General features: G+C 48.0%; 1 protein-coding gene across 7 annotated transcripts in view; it reads right to left on the bottom strand.

The window, feature by feature from the left end:
• Positions 1–13278, bottom strand: part of DYNC1I2 (dynein cytoplasmic 1 intermediate chain 2) — a 1097199-nt gene that overhangs the window by 84298 nt on the left and 999623 nt on the right. For all 7 annotated transcript variants that reach the window (XM_069616204.1, XM_069616201.1, XM_069616199.1 and 4 more), the window contains one exon: positions 1357–1482. In XM_069616204.1, the coding sequence (XP_069472305.1) occupies positions 1357–1482 (126 nt within the window). The remainder of the gene's footprint in view (positions 1–1356; positions 1483–13278) is intronic.

The raw sequence follows: 13278 nt of genomic DNA, 5'->3' as shown, positions 1-13278 counted from the left end.
TTAGTCCACTGTAAGCCAAACGTTTTGTTTTATGTTGCATTTGTAATTCTTTCACTCCTTTTTCGCGTGTATTTTCCTGACAATCATTGTTTGCTCGGTCAAGTTTTTCCCCGTTCACTAAACAGATGAGATCCTTCTGTCGCCTCTAGGGGCGCACTTCCGGGAGCTGAAGGTTCCGAAGGCGGCAGCGGGGAGCAGGGAAGCTGAGCAGGGCGAGTTTCAGACTCTGCCTCAGCCCAGCCTTCTTCGCCGGCCGCTTCACCCTCGCTTTCTGCCGCATGTATCTGCGCGGTCACGGTCTTGCGGGTGGTCCCGCTGTGAGCAGGCGAAACCGCAGATGCTGAAGCCAGCAGAGGCCTCGGCTGGGGAATCGGCGGCAGACACTCGCGGTCACTGCCGCTTGCAGGTGAGAGCAGGAGTTCGGGTCCAGGGCTCCGATTTGCACCAAGAGCTGGGTGCTTAAGCACTGAGGCGCCGCTTGTTTTGCTGAGTACCAGGGTGGCGCTTGATTGCCGTGTTGCAGGGGGGACTTGTTCTTGTGGCGTTGCCTGCTTAGTTTGGCAAGTTGCGCCTGATAAAGAGTTGTGTCCATAATTGCCGCGCTGGCCGCACAGTTTTTGCTCCCACTGGGTGCAGGATATTTCAGAGCGGCGATTTTAAGCCCATGTTAGATTGGCCTGGGAGGCGTGCTCTGGCCCTTTGTTTTGGCGGCATGTTGGACGCAAACTTCTAAGGTGTCTTTTTTCCGCATCTTCGTATTCTGAAGGAGAGCATTTCGGGTTCATTGTTTCTCTTGTGGAGCAGCCCGGCAGCCCTTCAGTCCTGACAAGGACTGCAAAGACTGCTCAACTCTGCTCGAACTCCGCGACCGCTCCGCGGTGCTGGTTAGATTTTGTAGGTCCTCCCAGAAAATGGTAGCTGCTGAGTGGAGTGCTGAGAGAGAGGCAGGCTGGGGTCTCCTGCAAAGACTGCTCAACTCTGCTCGAACTCCGCCTATGTCTTCATTTCCTATCTGTGGCTGATGGGTGAACCAGACTCAGTAGGGTTCAACCAATAAAGAGGCAGTAACAGTGATGCTGCGATGGGCGAGAGGACTTTAAATCCTAGTTAGTCAGCTCGTTGTGCTCCAAAATGATAGCTGAGCAGGTGAACATGGCTCAACACACAACAACCAGGTTGACACATTTTACTTTTCAGAATTTCAGAATTTATTTAAAGTTACTAAAAAAAGCTATAAGGCATGCCACAAACTAGGAAATCATAAAAGAACCTGTATATTTGTCAAATTGTCATGGAATTTGGACATTTGCTGAAGATGCAAAAACAATCACAGAGGACCAAATAAGAGACACCTACCTCTCCAACATCATATATAAAAATCTGTCCCTCTGAATCTCCCACAGCAAGTTCTCTCCCAGAGTGGGTCCATCTTACCCGATTGAGAGCAGGTGAGCCTTCCATATTGATGCTAGCAGTTGGTACCTATATTTGATTTAAAATAAATGTCAATGTTCCAGCGTGTATCTGATAAACATACAAGTCTCAGCAAAGTAATGGAATTGTGAAAAAGATGTTTGCCAAACAAATGTAGCTTTAATAGTTAAATCACACTGAGCACTATTGACCTTTCAACCCAACTGAGATACAAGCAGATATGACGATTGTGAATTAGTTGGAAACATTACTTACTGCTGCTAATGTTTTTTCTGATGGATTATTTTTTTTTACAGATTTCTCATCTTAGATACTTTCTCATTTTAGATACTTTGGCATAGGCATTGGGTCAGCATTGACCCTCCTGTACAGTCCACTCCTGGTCCCCGGAAGTGACCATGTCCAGCATAGATAGAAGGCACAATGCATCATATGTTCCTAGTTCAATCCCTTTTCCTCCATGCTCAGCAGCTGAGAGACCCAGAATCTACTAACGAGAAGCATGTTCTTACTACTAAAACATCTCAGAAGCTGTCGCTTTATGGTAAGGATGGGAGGGCGATGGGGAATCTGTGGAAGAATCCCTCAGAAAGTAATTACCAGGCGTCAGTGATTTGTTCTTCTAATGGACTGCATCCCCCCACAGAATCCTCATCTTTGATACTTCATCATAGTCAGCGGCAGCTGGTACCAGAAAATATTCTCAACAGAAGTGGGGGCGATGGGTGGGGAGGGGACAGAGAAGAGCTGCTTCAGCACCGACCCGCTTGAACAGTACTCTCCTGGCCCCTGGAGGTGACCATGGCCAGCATAGATATAAAGCATAATGTACCCTGTGTCCTCAGTTCAATCTTTTTTCTCCATGATCAGCAGCTGAGGCCCTGAATCTACTAACGAAAAGCATGTTCTTACTCCTCGAACATCAAAGCTCTCTCTTTATGGGGAAGGCGATGAGGAATCTGTGGGGGCAGAATCCATCAGCAAGATCATAACCGGGGGCAAGTAATTTGTTCTTTCAATGGATTGCATCCTCTCACAGATTCCATATGTTAGATAACTGCAATAACAGTAGAAACAAACCTCGTAGAAGGGAGGAAGAGCAGCAAGGAAGTCCTTTTAAACCAGGACATTTTGCAGGACCACCCTTCTAAAACAAGCGCCCTGAGAAGAACAAATTAGTTACACCTGGTAATGTTCTTTCAACTGGATGTTCCTCCCAAGTATTCCTCATTTTTGATATACTTGTAAGTCTGATTGCAGCTTCTGAAACCTTTTTCATAGAAGCAAGTGCTGTGTGTCATTGACTCGTGGCCCTCGACAGCCTCCGTCCTGTCCTCGGCTGTGACGTTGATTCTGGTATAAAAAGCTTAGCTCAAGCGGCGCCCGTTGACTCATTTCTACCCCCCTCCCCCAAGCTCAGTTGTCTTGAAGTTATGACCCAGACGTCGAAAGAGAGGAAGGTGTAAAATACAGAAATTCTCGTAAATATAGAGCGGTACGATGGGAGGGCGATGAGGAATACGAGGGAGGAACATCCAGTCGAGCAGCCAGTCGAAAGAACATTCCCAAAGCTAAATAATTTGTTCTTCAAATGGATTGTGTCCTCTCACGGATTCCTCATCTGTGATAGACTCCCAAAGCAGTATTGTTGAAAGAGGTGGGTAAAGAGAATGCATTGCTGATTAATGCTGTGAAGCACAGCCTTGCCAAACCTTGCCTCTGACCGGACAAACAATCCAGGCAATATGTGCTGAAAGTGTTCAAAGGAGACCAAGTTGCAGCGCTGCATATTTCCTGTACCAGCACCTCTCTCTGAAGAGCTGAAGAAGTGGCCACCCATCGAGTGGATTGCACCCTCAAACCAATCGGGCAGATCCTTGCCCACCCAAGTATAGCATTCAGAAATGCATACAATTATCCAGTATGAGATTGTTTGCTTGGTGAGAGGTGTCCCAATTTGTGACCCGAATAGCCCACAAAGAGCTGGTCATCTTGCCTGACTTTGCACCTTCTATAAATATAGAAGCTTAAGGTCCTGTTTGGGTCCGACACCCCCCCCCCCCCCTGCTCCACCAAGCGACATCACCTCAACAGGAAAACACTGGGAGATAGTTAATGTTGTAATGTTAATTTGTTAAATGTTTTATTCTGAAATGCTCATTATCCTCGAAACACGGACATGCTTGGTGTCCTGTAAATGTACCAAATAATAAATGCCAATAAACAAATTTGAAAATAAAATGAAGGTCCTGTTTGGGTCCAAACAATGCAACCTCTCTTCCTCCTTAGAGGGATGAGAAGGTGGGTAATAAGAAGGCAACATGATTTTTTTGTGCTAAATGGAATTCCAATACCACTTTAGGTAGGAAAGGATGTACCCTCAAAACCATCTTATCCTTAAAAAAGGTAGTGAAAGGTGGCTTAGAAGAAAGACCTTGAAGCTCACTCACTGTGCGGGCCGACGTAATGAACATCAGAAAGATAATTTTAACGGTTAGCATTCTGAGTGGACAAGAATGCAAGGGCTCAAAAGGAGCTCCCATTAAGCACTTTAACACCAAATTCAAATCCAATACCGGTACAATAAACGGCACCGGAGGAAATACATTCATCAGTCATATTACTAAAAGGATTTTGAAATGGGAACCCTGATTACGCGAGCAGTAAAAAAATAGATAGTGCTGCAAAGTAACCCTTATTTGTGGATACCTGAAGTCCTTGATGGGCCAAATGTAGTAAAAATGACAACACAGATGGAGTGTTACATGTGAAAGCATCAATATTCTTAGCTCTGCACCAGCTGCAAAACATGTTCCAATGGCAGCGGTACATAGACTTTGTAGCTGGCCTTCTGGCCGAAAGCAACACCTTTACTTTACTTTATTCACTTGTATAGCTCACCATAAAACCCAGAGGCGAGAGGGCGGGACAAACAAAGATCATGCGCAGGACAGAAACAGCTAGCAATATACAATCTTATTTGAAAAGCTATGTCTTGATCCTTTTCCTAAATATTGCTATTGAGTCAAGATCTGTAAGGCTGTGTGGGAGCTCATTCCATGCTTTAGGAGCTGCCATAAAGAACGTACATTTAATGACTTGGGTATGATTGCATTTGGACATTTGTAGCTGGTTTGAGTTATTTGACCTCAACGTTCTAGCACTGGATTTTTTCACCAATGTGTCTGTTAAATAACGCAGGCCCAATCCCTTTAAGCATTTATGAGTAATAGTCAGCAGTCGAAACTGAATCCCAGCAGCAACGGGAAGACAATGCAATCCCCTCCTGGCCTCCGACAAATGGCCTCTCTTTTTAAGGCCAACAATAGTTCAAACCATGGTATTTTGTGGTGTTTGAAGTCGAGAGATATCAATCTTGGCTACTCCAGCTAAAAGACTACTACAGTAGTCAATCTTAGACCCAACAATAGCCCTAGCAACAGTTTTGCAGTTAGTTTGGGAAATGTAGGGTCTAAGTCGGGCCAGCAATTTAATATGATAGGTCTATAAAACATCAGGCTGCCTATTTTTGCTTTCATGTTTAAGTTCTGATCAAGGACAACACCTAGGGTCTTCAATTTCTTTTTAGTTTCTATATCACAACCAGCTATTAAAAAGTGTTTATCATTTTCATCCAATTTCTTTATTTTATTGCTTGTGCCTATTATCATCAGCTCAGTTTTTTCTTTGTTAGGCGACAGGCCATTTTGCATCATCCATGATTGGATGATCCCATATGTCTCATTTATCCTTTTTGCATCCTCCTTATGTGGCCCGACATGGGAATGACATCTGCAAAGTTAGTGAACACCATGTGATTTTTTTCCATCAAGTTGAAGAAAGGATCTGTAAATATGCTGTATAGCGACGGCGACAAGCACGCTCCCTGCGGAACACCACACTTCAAGATTACAGGAGTAGCCTTTGCCTCCCCAATTCATACATTAAATCTTCCGGAATTTCCGAATCCTTGTATCTTACCCTCTCAGAAACCAGGCGTGAAGGTTCAGAGTATTGATTTCTGGGTGACGAATGCAACCTTCCTCTGGCGAGAGCAGATCCTCTCTTTGGGGATGACGAATCGGTTGGCAGATGGCCATCTCTTGAAGGCCCTCGTGGCATGTTCTCCTGGCCCAATCCGAAGCAATCAGGATCATGGATTTCCCAAACTCCCTCAACCTCCAGATAACATGAGGAATGACGGGGACTGATGGGAACCCGTACATGAATGTAAATTCCCAGTCCACTACCAACGTGTCCCCTAGAGTTCCCCTCGGAGGAAATTCCCTGGAGCAGAATAGGGCGCATTTCCTGTTGTCACTGGACGCAAACAGATCCACCCAAGAGGTTCCCCAAAGGGCAAAGATCTTTAGAAGGTCTTTCTGCGCTAACTCCCACTCGGGACAGCCAGTGCCCTGCCTGCTCAGAACGTCTAACGCTATTTCCGCCCCAGCTAAGTGAACTGCTGACAGACAGATTCCTTCTCATAGTGCCCAAAACCAAAGCTGAATTGCCTCTCTTACAGTGGCAGTGACGCTACACTTCCTCTCTTGTTCAGGTAATACATGGCCACTGTGTTGTCTGTCATTATCAGGACAGTCTTCCCCGTAGAGAAGGTAGAAAAGCTATCAGAGCTAGTCCGATTGCCCTCGGCTCTAAAAGGTTTATGTGATGTTTGCACTCTGACGGCGACCAATACACGCTGATTGAAAGGTCGTTCATTTGAGCTCCCCACCTTATGATGGAGGAGTCTGTCACAACCGTCATCTCCAGCCATGGTTGGCAAAAAAGGTTCTCCTTTCATCACATTCTCCTGACAGGCCCACCACAGGAGATCATGTGTAACCTTGTTCTGGACCTGAAGAAGGGCCGTCATTCTGCCGGAGAACTGTGACCACTGGGATCTGAGGGCTCACTGAAGGGACATCATCCTCAAACGGACTTCTTGCGACAGGAAAATGCAGGATGCTATGAGACCAAGCAACCTCAGAAAATCAAAGGGAGGAAGATACTGGGCACTCTGAAATGTTTGGAGCATCTGCAGAAGATATTGGACCCTCAATTCAGGGCAGAGGGGGGTGCTTCCCCAAAGGACGAGTCCAGGACCATGCCAATAAACTGAAGCTTCTGAGAAGGTGTAAAGTGAGACTTACTGAAATTCAGGGAGAAAGTCAGGCCGGATCTGGATCTTTCAAGGCTTGATGACCTGGAAGACAATCTGGGGGTCTTTTTAGGAAAGGCAGGCAGTAGCAGTGAGCCACTGTGTGCAGTGCCCAAGCAGCAGAGGTTATGCCCCCCCAACTCTCCAAATGCTGAGACAGCCTGCCCCCACCACAGTCCTATGAACCAAGGACTCGAGGGGGTTTGGGGGTTGTTGCTAAAGCAGAGGGCAAAGAAGCAGAGGCTGAGAGAGTAGCCTTAGCTTCTCATCCTTACGAACCACAAGGTGCTGTTCCTTGACCACTCTGTGCAAACTGGCCTTTTCATCTTGCAAATGAGGACTAAAGCGAAAAGGCTGACCCCTCCAATATGTGAGAAGACCCATGTGATTGTTGAGGCTGGCTTATCGCTGCTCTCAGCGACTTAGCCTGCGGCTTGGGCACCTGTAATTTCGCTCGGCTCTCATCAGTCTGGGAACCGAATATCTGGGAGCCATCAAATGGCATGTCCAAAAGTCTAGAGTGGACGTCGGGTGCAAAACCTGATTTTCTCAGACATGCAAACTTCTGGCGACAGTACTGGCCGCCATAGCCCTGCTTACGCAATCCGCAGAATCTAGACCAGACTGGCACATGGCATCCTTACCATCTTGAGAAAACCTCTCTCCTCACCTTCAGGGATATCTGTTACGCTCACCTGAGTCCCACGGAGGCGCAGGCCTGGTTTGGAGTGCTGTTGCATCTTCTATGGTGAAGCGCAGGACTCGGAAGATGGACAGGACCGGACCCTCTAATCTGGCTTGTCTGGCTCGCAGAAATATCCTTCTGTGTGTGAAAAGGGAGTATTAACAATCTGCGGGATAATGTGTAAGCCTCCCACTCCCTTCTCACCCTCCACGAAACCCTTCTGCGATTGCCCCGTGAAGTCTCACCTTAGGGTCTGAAAGGACGAGCTCTCCATCCTGCTTCTGATGCAGGGGCGCGTTGTAATCCAGTTACTTCACTGGATCATGGATTGTAGAGAGTTCAAGTTTGCTTGGCCTTCCCGGTAAAGTACTGTGAGAATTCTGTTTATAAGTATGAGCCCGAAATAATAATTGTCCGTTGTCTCTATTTCAGGTGCAGAACAAAGATTCCGAGATGAGCAATGGAACCGACGAAGGAAACTCAGGTGAGTTGTTTGATGAGAGGTTCCTTTAGTGTCCTTGCATTAATGCACTAATGCTTGTGTCTTTTTTCCCCATAGGGGCCAGGGTTCGGAAATGCCAGAGATATGGCACCGACCCGAAGTGAAAGGTGCAGTTCCAGTAGATATCAGGTAAGTCTTTAATGAGCGTTCAGGTAATGTCTTAGCATTCGCTCACTAACGCTGATGTCTGTATTTCCCCTTAGGGGCGGGGGTCCGGAAATGCCAGGATGCGGCACCGACCCGAAATGAAGTGGGAATGACCCAACAGGTAAGTCTTATGATGGCAAATTAAGGTTTTCTTATTCTCTTCCCTAGCTCACCTTTGTTCTTGTCTTTTTCTCCCTAGGCGCTGAAATGTGGTTGCGAATCCAGATGGTCGCTGATGCACATGGAGGTGCCTAGTAAAGGTGAGTGGAATGCCGCGCTGCAGCGATCGATGCGATGTGCTTTTGAAATGAATGTCTTCCTTTTCAGGATCGTCGGCGAAATGTCTCCGGAATGCGGATTTAGCAGGTAAGGGCTCTTCTTTATCCTATTCTCTTCTCTTCTCCCTTTGCAGGTGTTCCAGGATGCTGGCGGGCGTGGCAGAAGTCAGGATGCATGAGCAGACACAGTGAGCGTCCAGCTGCTAGATGCAGAACGCCGCGAACCGTGAGTTGCTGCTTGGGCGTGGCTTAAATAGCCTTCAAAGTAGTTCGAGGTATGTATCCTTACTCTCAGGTATGTATTCTTCCTCCGGCCACACCCGTGTGGTTAAGTAGTCCCCAAAGATAAAGTAGTCCCATTCAGGCCTCTAGATGGCCCGGATGTTGCAGCATGGTCTGCATCAGGTAAGTTTACACCAAGCACCTTTAAACACAAAGTCATCTTTTATGAGCCTGGCGCCTATGGAGCCAGGACTGTTGTCCAATATGAGCCTGGCGCCAAAGGCGCCAGGACCGAGTCCAAAGGGCCCCTACTTGGGGCTGCTGAGACTTCCCTCGGGGACATGATGTCTGCCTCTGGGGTAGCTGGGCCTGGTCTGGCTCCTTGGAGGTAGGCATCATGACAATATCCTCCACTGACAAAGCCATTACATCCCACAAGGAGTGTGTATACTTGGCCAGAGCACAAGTCTTTTATCATCCTTATCTGAGGGAATAGGTAGGCTGCTGCCTTATTAGTGGAAGTGGCTGTCTAAACCACTAAGCTTCTCAGTTGTGGGATTGTGAGGAAGTGACGGTGAAAACCAAGGGAGCACAGTCTGCAGCATGCAGGTCAGGAAGGGGTTAATCAGGGTGTGCGTGACGGTTATGAGAGTGAAGGACTGTCAGGTGTGAGGAGAGGTGCGGAAAGAGGCGAAGCTGTCTTAATGAATTGGCTCAGTTTTTTTCTTTGAAAGGAGGAAGAGGTCCGCCAGAAGGGGAAGGTTGTGCCACGAAGGACAGAGGAGACGGCAGGTCATAGGCTGGAAGAGGCATTCGTCTGTGTGTACAAGCCAGCCTGGGTAAATGGTACCGGAAGGCCGACGTGAGCGGACGCAGAACGCCGCCAACAAGGGAGCAAGTGAGCCTGTTGAAGATTGCAGTGAACGCTGGGGAATCTAGGCCCAGGGCCACAAGGAACGCAACCCACGAGGGAGCAGGTGAGCTTGCCGAAGAGACACAGGATTGGGGAGACAGAAGGGTGAACTCTTCAGCGGAACAACAACGACGCAGGATTTGTCCATAACCCGGACAGTCTGGGCCGGTACTTTCCAAGCATCAGACCCCCATAGGAGTACTGGGATACCAGGCAGGGGCGAGGTAACCACTGCCCTTCAACATTATGGTAGAACTACTGATAGGTAACTGTTAAGAAATAAAATAAAGAACCATGTACAACTTAGCTTGAGTCTCAGTGTGCTGTCTAACAAAAAAACAGTTATGACAAGTGGTGGCAGCAGTGGGATTGAGGAGATCATCATGGAGGGTCTACTAAAAGCACTAATGGAAGGGTAACAACAACTCCAGCAGGCATTACAAATTCATAGTCAGCAGGCCCAAGCCGACAGGCAAACGATTCAACAGGCCCTACAGATGCAGCAAGCGCAACTAGCGGAGGCAGCGACCACCAGAAGGCAGGCCCAGGTACCGGCCCACAGTGTTACAGAAGTATGTACCCGGAGAAGACCCAGCGCATTTCTTTGTGAACTTTGAGAGGATGGCCAGGAAAGCGCAATGGCCGCAAGAACGAGGGAGTCACAATGTGGCCCCCTTGATGACAGGGGAAATACAGAGCGCCTACCAGGCGGTCAATACCTGTGGAGATACGGCCTACATCGATATGAAGAAGGCCGCCCTGGAGAGGCTGGGACACAACAAAGAAACTTACCAGGATACAAAGTTGTTACCGCAAGAGGCGCCAAGACAGCTATACTATAAAGTGAATGAGTTGGCAGACAAATGGCTCCAGCCAGCCACTACCAACAAAAAGGTTGAGAGAATCATATTAGAACAGTTTGTGGAAGACCTTGCCCAACCCGGTACAGAGGTGGGTGAGACCACATCACCATGTAAGTCTGACCGAGGCAGTCAAAGCCTCTGCTTACCAGAAGGCTGGCCAGGGGAAAGTGCTGATGTATATTTCAACTAATAGAATGGTGCGAGGGCCCCCCCAGCCCTCCTTATCGACTGGGGAGAGGAGGAGGAATGACCACGGTTGCATAGAAACCAGAGACAGAAGTGGGAATACCGGGCCGGGCGACTGGGTATCTCCACGGAGCCCACAATGTTACGAATGCGGCCATATTTATTTATCTTAAACTTTAATGTGCCACATGCCCGGGACCTCAGGGCACACATAGAACACACAAAGACAATCACATAGAGAGGGCGGAAAAGCCGGGGAATCAGATGTTGGGAGCCAAGTAAGGAGGGAGGTTGCATGGCATTGCCAAAAAAGGAATAAGACTTAGCTCATGGATATCGAGCTATTTGATGCACCACAGGATGGGACCTACCATGAAGGATGAGGCTTGCAACCATGTGAGGCTCAGGTGGAAGGAATCCCCAAGAGAGCCCTGCTGGACTCCGGAAGCCTGCAAACGACAGTCAGCGCCCAACTGGTAGGTGGTGGGAACAAGCAGGGAGACTGAATACCTATATGTTGTATGCACAAGATGTGAAAGTGTATCCGACTCAAGATATCAGGGTAAGGTTGGCTGGGGAGAATTTTAAAGTCAAGGTGCTCCCGGAACCTCTTGTGGTTGGATCGGATGTGGCGCTAATGCCTAAACTCATACAGAGCCCCGAGAAAATTGGTTGGCTAATGCTCCCTTTCAGAGAGAAGAAATTATGCCTCTGGTTGGATGGGAACCCAAGAGTAGGGCAGTGAAACGGGCACTGCAGAAAAAGTGGCAGGAACAAGTTATGATGCCTGTCGTTGTCGATTGGAAGATCGATGAGCAAGGGTCAGTTACCGGTTGGCACAAGAGTTGGACCCCACTTTAAGCAAAGCCTGAGTTGCAGTGAGCAAAGGGACAGATGCCAAGGGCTGCACTTTATACAAAAGAAAGGTCTGTACTATCGGGTGGTACAGCAACCCGGGGAAGAACCCCTTAAACAGCTATTGGTCCCTAACAAGTTTCGGCCTACAGTATTGGAAGGTGCTCATGTGCAAGTGGGAGATGGCCACTAGGGGTGCAAGAAAACGCGGCAGAATATCCTGGCACGGTTCTGCTGGCATGGAGTGTACGGGCAAACGCAGAGGTTGCGTGAGCAATGTGAGAGTATAAGAAAAAGAACAGAGCTAACGTCCTGAAAGCACAGCTACAGTCAATGCCACTAATTACCGTACCCTTCCAACCGATAGGAATGGACATTGTGGGGCCACTTGATCCCTACAGTAAAGACCATAAATATTTATTGGTAATTGCAGACTATGCTACCAGATACCCGGAAGCATTTCTCCTACCGAGCATTACAACGCAACAGGTCTGCAACGCCTTAATGCAGTTTATTGCCCAAGTGGGGATTCCCAAGGAGATTATCACAGACAGGGGAACGACCTTCATGTCAGCCATATTGAAACAGATTTGTCAAATCCTCAATATAGAGCATTGGAAAACCTCAGTTTACCATCCACAAACTGATGGTTTGGTGGAACGGTATAATCAAACAATCAAACAGATGTTGAGGGAAACTATGACACCCACCGACAAAGACTGGGATCGAATGGTGCCGTGAATCCTCATGACTCTTCGAAATACGCAACAGTCAGCCACGGGGTTCACCCCCTTTGAACTATTGTGTTTGGCCGACAAGTGAGGTCCCTCTTGGGTATCCTGAAGGAGTAATGGGAGGAACAGCCCCAACAAGAGGTATCCTTGTCAGAATACGCCACCAAGTTGACGGAAAGGGTATCCAAACTGCAAGCGTCGCCCACACACATTTGCAACAAGCACAACAGGTTCAGGAGACCCAGTATAACCGAGGAACCAGGATGCAGAGTTTTCAGATGGGAGAGAAGGTATTGGTTCTGATTCAATCCTTGGAGAACAAAATGTTGGCGGCCTGGAGGGGCCCGTATACGATAGAACAAGTACTGGGGCCGGTTACATACAAGGTCCGGCAAGAAGACTGACGATTCCCGGTGCAAACCTATCACATCAAATTACTGAAGAAATGGGTGGAGCCAATACCGACGGTCGCACTAAACAGTACAGAACTGCAAGCTAATACCGAGATGCATTTCGTACGGGACCGACTTGGGTTGGAGGCATTGCAAATTAGTCCGGACCTGAGACAAACGGAAACAGAACAACTTGACCAGCTGCTCCAGGAATTCCAGACGATGTTCTCGTATTTACCCGGGAGGACCACCAAAGCTTATCACAAGATAAACACCACTCAAACAAAGAAATACAGTCCATGTTGGCCATTGGATTCCAAGAACCCTCGCATTGCCAGTGGTGTTCCCTCATAGTTTTGGTGCTTAAACCGGATGGGAGCATACGATTCTGTATGGATTTCCATAAACTAAACAAAGTCTCCAAGTTCAATGCCTACCTGATGCCTGTACATGGTCAGTGATCCCGCAGCCCCTGTCTTTTTGAGGTAATGCATAGCCACTGTGCTGTCTGGCAAGATCAGGGCACTCCCCCCCCTGAATCGAAGGAAGGCTTTCAGAGGTAGTCTGATCGCCTGCAGCTCTAACAGATTGATGTGGAATATGGACTCTGCCAAGGACCAATCACCGCTCACTATGAAGTCCCTCAGAGAAGCCTCTGTGACAGTGCTGCCTCCGGCCATGGATGCCAAAAGGGTTCCTCTGCCTTCATGTTGTCCCACTGTGCCCACTAGAGGAGATCCTGTGACACACAAGTAGAACCCCTGAGCAGGTACGACATGTTTCCCGAAAACTGGGACCACAGAGAATCAAGAAGCCATTGAAAAGGACACATTCTCAGTTGGGTGGTAGGCACAAGAAAAAAGCAGGATGCCATGAGGCCCAGAAGGTAGAGAGAGGCTGAAGCTG

Source organism: Ambystoma mexicanum, chromosome 9, assembly GCF_040938575.1.
Source record: "Ambystoma mexicanum isolate Mex_15411 chromosome 9, UKY_AmexF1_1, whole genome shotgun sequence".
NCBI classification, from domain to species: domain Eukaryota; kingdom Metazoa; phylum Chordata; class Amphibia; order Caudata; family Ambystomatidae; genus Ambystoma; species Ambystoma mexicanum.
This window is presented reverse-complemented; position numbering and strand designations above follow the sequence as displayed.